Source organism: Megalobrama amblycephala, linkage group LG22 (genome assembly GCF_018812025.1).
Source record: "Megalobrama amblycephala isolate DHTTF-2021 linkage group LG22, ASM1881202v1, whole genome shotgun sequence".
NCBI classification, from domain to species: Eukaryota; Metazoa; Chordata; class Actinopteri; order Cypriniformes; family Xenocyprididae; genus Megalobrama; species Megalobrama amblycephala.
This window is the reverse complement of record NC_063065.1, coordinates 13572121-13577966: the sequence shown is the minus strand read 5'-3', so window position 1 is coordinate 13577966 and position 5846 is coordinate 13572121. Positions and strand designations below refer to the sequence as shown.

The 5846-nt window shown below is 34.5% G+C and overlaps 1 protein-coding gene across 1 annotated transcript in view; it reads left to right on the top strand.

The window, feature by feature from the left end:
* The window catches only part of adgrg2a (adhesion G protein-coupled receptor G2a), a 30794-nt gene that overhangs the window by 469 nt on the left and 24479 nt on the right, over nucleotides 1-5846 (top strand). The window contains exon 2 of the mRNA XM_048175404.1: nucleotides 3467-3567. Coding sequence (XP_048031361.1) covers nucleotides 3468-3567 — 100 coding nt within the window. The 5' untranslated portion in view covers nucleotide 3467. The remainder of the gene's footprint in view (nucleotides 1-3466; nucleotides 3568-5846) is intronic.

Here is a 5846-nt window from a genome sequence, read left to right as displayed (position 1 = left end):
GTTGTGATGGATGGATTGACTGACAGGTTCAGCGGTGTTTCTGTTAAGTAGGTACTCAGTCTGAAACTATTTTGAATAATATTTTTATATTTTTTATATTTACTTTCCTCTATAAGATCGTATTAACTGGGAGACTACATGAATGAATTGTTCAAAAATAATAAAATAAAATGACTACTGGAAATTAAATGAAATTGGAAAATGGTCGTTATACACGACGAGGCTACAGTTTCCTTTATACATTAATATAAATTTAACCTAAAAAAAAAATGCTCAATGGACATTCTTCAGCTACTATGGTGCAGAGATGGAGGGTCACTTTGGGTCAGGTGATGAGACATTGGCCAACTTTTAGGGTTTTGGACATTAGTGAGTTTATATAAGCCTACAGTGCAACAGCACTACTGTTTTGTTTTGGACAGACAGACAAACATTTTGTTTTCCTTATAGACAAATAAATAGATAGATTGATAGAATGTGGGGGTTTTCTGAGTTATGGGACAGGTGTGACAGAATCTAGACTATTCTTTCTACTTATGATGGAATTTGATGTCATATTTATCTTGGCTCTCTGTACCCCCTAGATTGGCAGGAAATTATCAAAAGTCTGCAGTCTATCACATTCTTTTGAAGGAACAAATACATATCTGGAGATTATTATCAGCACATTTAAATCCCGTCCAACCTGTTTGCATTTAAAAAATGACAATAACACACTGTATTAATTTGACTAATTTGGCCAACAGACTCCTTAATCTGATGTGTTTTATACTTCTAGATTTCAAAAGATAAAAGAATGTCCAGACCTGTTGGTTAATAACGTCCCTCCCTGATCCACAACATGACACATGATGTAGGAACTGTGTACTGTGGTTTTCAATATTACTTGTTTGCATTGCTCAGTCAAAACAGATCATGTTATTTCCTCGCCTTCTTTTTTTCTTTACGTCTAAACAGAGAGATGTGTATCATGTGTTGAACAACACATATATGCAAATAACATATATTTAAAATAGAATAAAACATTTCCATGGCACATCCACGTGAGCTACAAGGAAGCTCATATCGATAAAATATTTAGATTGGAGCTTATCCAGACAACTTTATGTTTAACATAGAAACTTCCATGATTTCTCCAGACCTGTGATTCACTATTTTTCAATTACCTGATATTTCCAGGTTTTCCATAACTTTGAAAACCCTGCTTAAAGCTTGCAAGTCCGTGTCTTTGGCCATCACAAATCTGCAAACTTTAACTTTAACAATGCCTCTGAATCCGGATACTCATGAACAGCAATGAAAGGAATAAAAGATACGTTACAACATTCCTCACCACATTTTTCTGTTTAAAAAAAAAAAACCCTGAGGCTAAAACTGATTGTGTTTAGTTTTTTCCAACAGCTCAGAAAGTAAAGTGCTACACTTAAAAATGTTTTCTTCAATAACCAAATTTTGCCATTTATTATTCACACATAAATTCCTTCAAATGCAAAGACTTATGACTACCATTTCAGTTCTCAAACATTAGTATATAACATAAAACATGTATAACCTAAACTTTGATCAACTCTCTTTGTTGTTCATTTTCATTGTTCCAATGCAAATTACCTCACCTGGGGCCCTTTTATACATCCTGAGATTCTAATTGGAGTGGGAACGCTTGAGCTGATTATTGTTTTCATGTTGAGAAATGTGTTTTAATTGAGCTCAGGTTGTGATGTTGTTATCACAATTACTGAATGCAAGTGCTTACTAAATGAGCACACTGTATACAACCTCAAAGCCTTTGCCTTTTTGAGCTGATTTCTATATACAGTACAATTGTATCACAAAATGTTCAACGAATTCACAGTTTGTGTCAAAACAGGTTTAAATCATTAGTTTAGCTGGTTATTCTCTGCTGCTATGCACCATACATCGTTATATAGGCAAAAAGGATATTTAACTATTGATGGCTATTCAAAAGTAGACATGCGCATAATCATTCCGTGTGTGTATGCGACAACAGAGAAATTGCATGAAGATACTATATATGGAAATGCTAATGCATAACTAGGTGTATTAGACCTTGTTGGAAATGACAACTATAATGCTATAATATTTAGAAAGGGAAAATAAGAGAAAGAGAGATTGTGTGAGTGGCTGAATGAATAAGCATTTAGACAGATTTGAAGAAAGAGACTGCTGTAAGTTGAATGCCACTTTACATTAGACAGAATTACTGCCTCTCGCACACAGTTAGTAATTCCTGTCTGCTTTTGTCCAGACAGTAAACCAGGAGCATTTCATCAGTCTTATTCAAACACCCCCACACAGCCATTCAATCACTCTCAGCACCAAAGCCATCTCGGTCTGTCTTATTACTGTAAACCAGCCTCAGACATTTAATGTTTCCTGTCTTTTCCATCTTTAAATCAAGTTGGGCTTTTATCTCCTTTTATAGAGATGTGAATCACTATTGACTTTTGCAAAACTTCTACCCGACAGTCTATTTAGCATGAGTGCACCTTTTAATTACCAACCTAAATATCTTTTTGTGACTGACCTTTAAAGAAATATACAATATATCTGTTACCCTAATTTGTACCGTACCAGCATTGCTTTTTCATAAATAATAAACCTAAATGCTACTAAAAATGTAAAAAGCAATAGCATAAAGAAAATACAGAGTGTAACATATAAAAATATTCAGATTTTACTTCTAGATTTTAAAAGATAAAATAAATTCTAACGTCCCTCCCTGATCCACAACATGACACATGATACAGGAACTGTGTACTGTGGTTTTCAATATTATTTGTTTGCATTGCTTTTCTTAGAACTTTTGCAATAACCAAACTTCTACACAGTCACAACAGCATAAATCATGTTATTTCCTCTTCTTCTTTTTAAAAAAAATATACAATATATCTGTTACCCTAATTTGTATCAGAAACCGCAGCCAGCATTGCTTTTTTCATAAATGATTAACCTAAAATACTGATGCTACTAAAAATGTAAAAAGAAATAGCATATATAGAACATATACAAACATATTCAGATTTTACAGAATATACATAACTAGAGACTCGCAAAAATTAAAAAGAAAGCATCAAAAAGACAACATTCTGTGAAATAGGATATTTAACTACATTAAATGTAAGAGACTTTATTTTATGAATCAGGAATTGACTGGATTAAATAAGCATTACAGAGAATACGTTAGATTGAGATTTTTGTGACGTGCCAAAAATTAAATGAATAAATTGTTATTATTTTGATAAGAGACTCCAAAGACAGGTTTTAGGCCATAAATGTGTGTTCAGAACATAAACAGGGTCAATTTTAATTTCATGCTGACTGACACAAAGGAAGAGCTTTATAGCAGTAATGACCTTCACTCAGTTACACCCTGTTATTGTGTTAGATGAAAACACTTTCTCCTTTCTTTCTTTGAACAAAAGCTTTTCTTTGTTTTTCTTTGAAGGATGCTTTACAAGCACAGCAAGCACCTGAGTGGACGATACAAGAAGTCCGCACATCACTTTATCTGGCTCCTCTGTCTTTGGGTTCACCTTCTGCCTCAAGGTTAGTACAATATACTGCATTTTTACCAAATATAGTTTATTTGTTAGAAAACACATAAAAAAACAGAAAGACTTGTAAGGCTACGAAAGTCCAAACATGCCATTTAGGTGTGAGAAAAAACGAAAAAAGCTGATATGAAGATTATCATATTTCATCTTGACAGGTGATGTTAACAGATACTAAGCTGTATGTTTCTGTATTTCTATATGAGAAAAGTACAGAGATAGAGAAAGTCTGAAATACAATAAGTACAATAGTTTGGCTGAGCATCAAGTCCAGATATCCTCCTAAGACAGCATTCGCTTAATTGCTTGCCAGCACTCCTGTACAAGTCTATAAAACTGCTTCAAGCAGTAAAGCGATTAACAAGAATGGAAGGAGGCTGTAAATTGCAAACAGGCAGTACTGAGTCAGCTGTGCAGAAGAGTCACTCAATGCAGAAGAGGGGCAGCATTTTTTTTTATTTCATTATGAAATCTGATCACATTTTGGATTGAATTTAATAATAAACACTAATATTACCAGGAGAATTCACACACCCAGAGGGCGTCTAGCTGAAGTAGAGCAAGAGAAAGACTGGTTGAGATCATTTGGAGGAGTCCAGTTGCCCGCAGCATGATGGTCCTAGCCTTAATGAATTAATCAGTATGATCACAGTGAAGAAAAAGGGATTTAGAGCATTTCACACCCAATTCCTCTAGAGAAACCACCAACACAACACACAGAGCAGGGAGCGAAAAGTGCCCAATTCTGTTTCAAATGATGGACTATACACTACCTTTCAAAGGTTTGGTGTCAGTAAGATTTTAAGAAATGAGAAGGACACATTAAAGGGTTAGTTCACCCAAAAACGAAATTTCTGTCATTAATTACTCACCCTCATGTCGTTCCAAACCCGTAAGACCATTCATCTTTGGAACACAAATGAAGATATTTTTGATGAAAACAGACAGCATTTTAACCACCACTTTCAAGGTCCAGAAAAGTAGTAAAAACATACTACTTTATTCAAAGTAATTAATGACAGAATTTTCATTTTTGGGTGAACTAACCCTTTAAAATGATCAACGACAGCGACAGTAAAGACACATAAAATGTTACAAAATATTGATTATTCAAATAAATGCTGTTCTTTTGATGGTCTTTTTATTACATACACACATTTACGGTATCCAATTGAAGGAAATGAAGTTTCAAATGCATGTCGTGAGTTGTTTAGCTTTTTCATGTTTAGTTCCTCCTCTTCTTGCTACATAATAAAGTGCCCAACATTCCACACTTCGTTTTTCGATTGAAAAGTAGTACATCATCTGGGTGCCCACAGTGCACTGCGCTTCACTGCATGAATGCACTGCTAATACTACAAGATGATGCAGAATAATGCCGAAGTGGGCTAAATAGGAAGAGCCTGCATGGTTACACTGTGATTCTTAAAGAAAATGCAGACATCTGAGAGAAAACAGAATGAAGGAAAGAAAAGTGGCTGAAAAACTAGAAAGGCGTAAAATGTTTAGGCTAGAAAAAGTAGGTTGTTACTGGAATGGCCATACTATACTACTACTAACTATTCTATACTATGAAAAAATGTTGTTTAATTAATACCATCAGTATGTTTAGCTAGCTATTCCCCAAAACTGAATGCTGATAGGTAAAATATTGTCAGAATGACAGATGCTTGCAAAGAATGGAAAGGGTAGACACCATATTTGACACAAATGAAAACACAAATGTGAGGGATTTAAGTACAATACATTCAGTTGTTTGCCGATTAAAAAACATTAAAATAAGAAGACATATATAGAACAGAATGTACATCTATGTTATAATTAAATATGGCATCTAGCCTTGCTAAAATCCAGTAAATGCTGATTCATAGTTAGATGATAGTACTATTTTGACATAGTCAGGTGTACCTCACACCTTTAAGAGTATTCATGGAATGTTAGACTAGCACACACACACACATGCACATGACATGGCTGTCAGTGTTACTGTCACAGTGGAACTACAGTTGTTCCTTTCAGGCCAAATCTGGGCCAGCCTGTTTTAGTTGGTTGTTTGCTTGTCAAAGCATCAAACAGAAGCATTATTAAACTGACAGGCCTCATGGGGAAATGATGAGTAAACTGGACAGGTATGAGGGAATTAAAGGTAATGTGAATTAATGTGAAGGTGTGCAAGTTTTGTGAAGATTTAACAGAGCAGAATTATTTTCACTGTCTTGATAAGAGCAAAGGTTACACTGTCTTTATAAAAGTTCTTAATGGGTTATATATGGC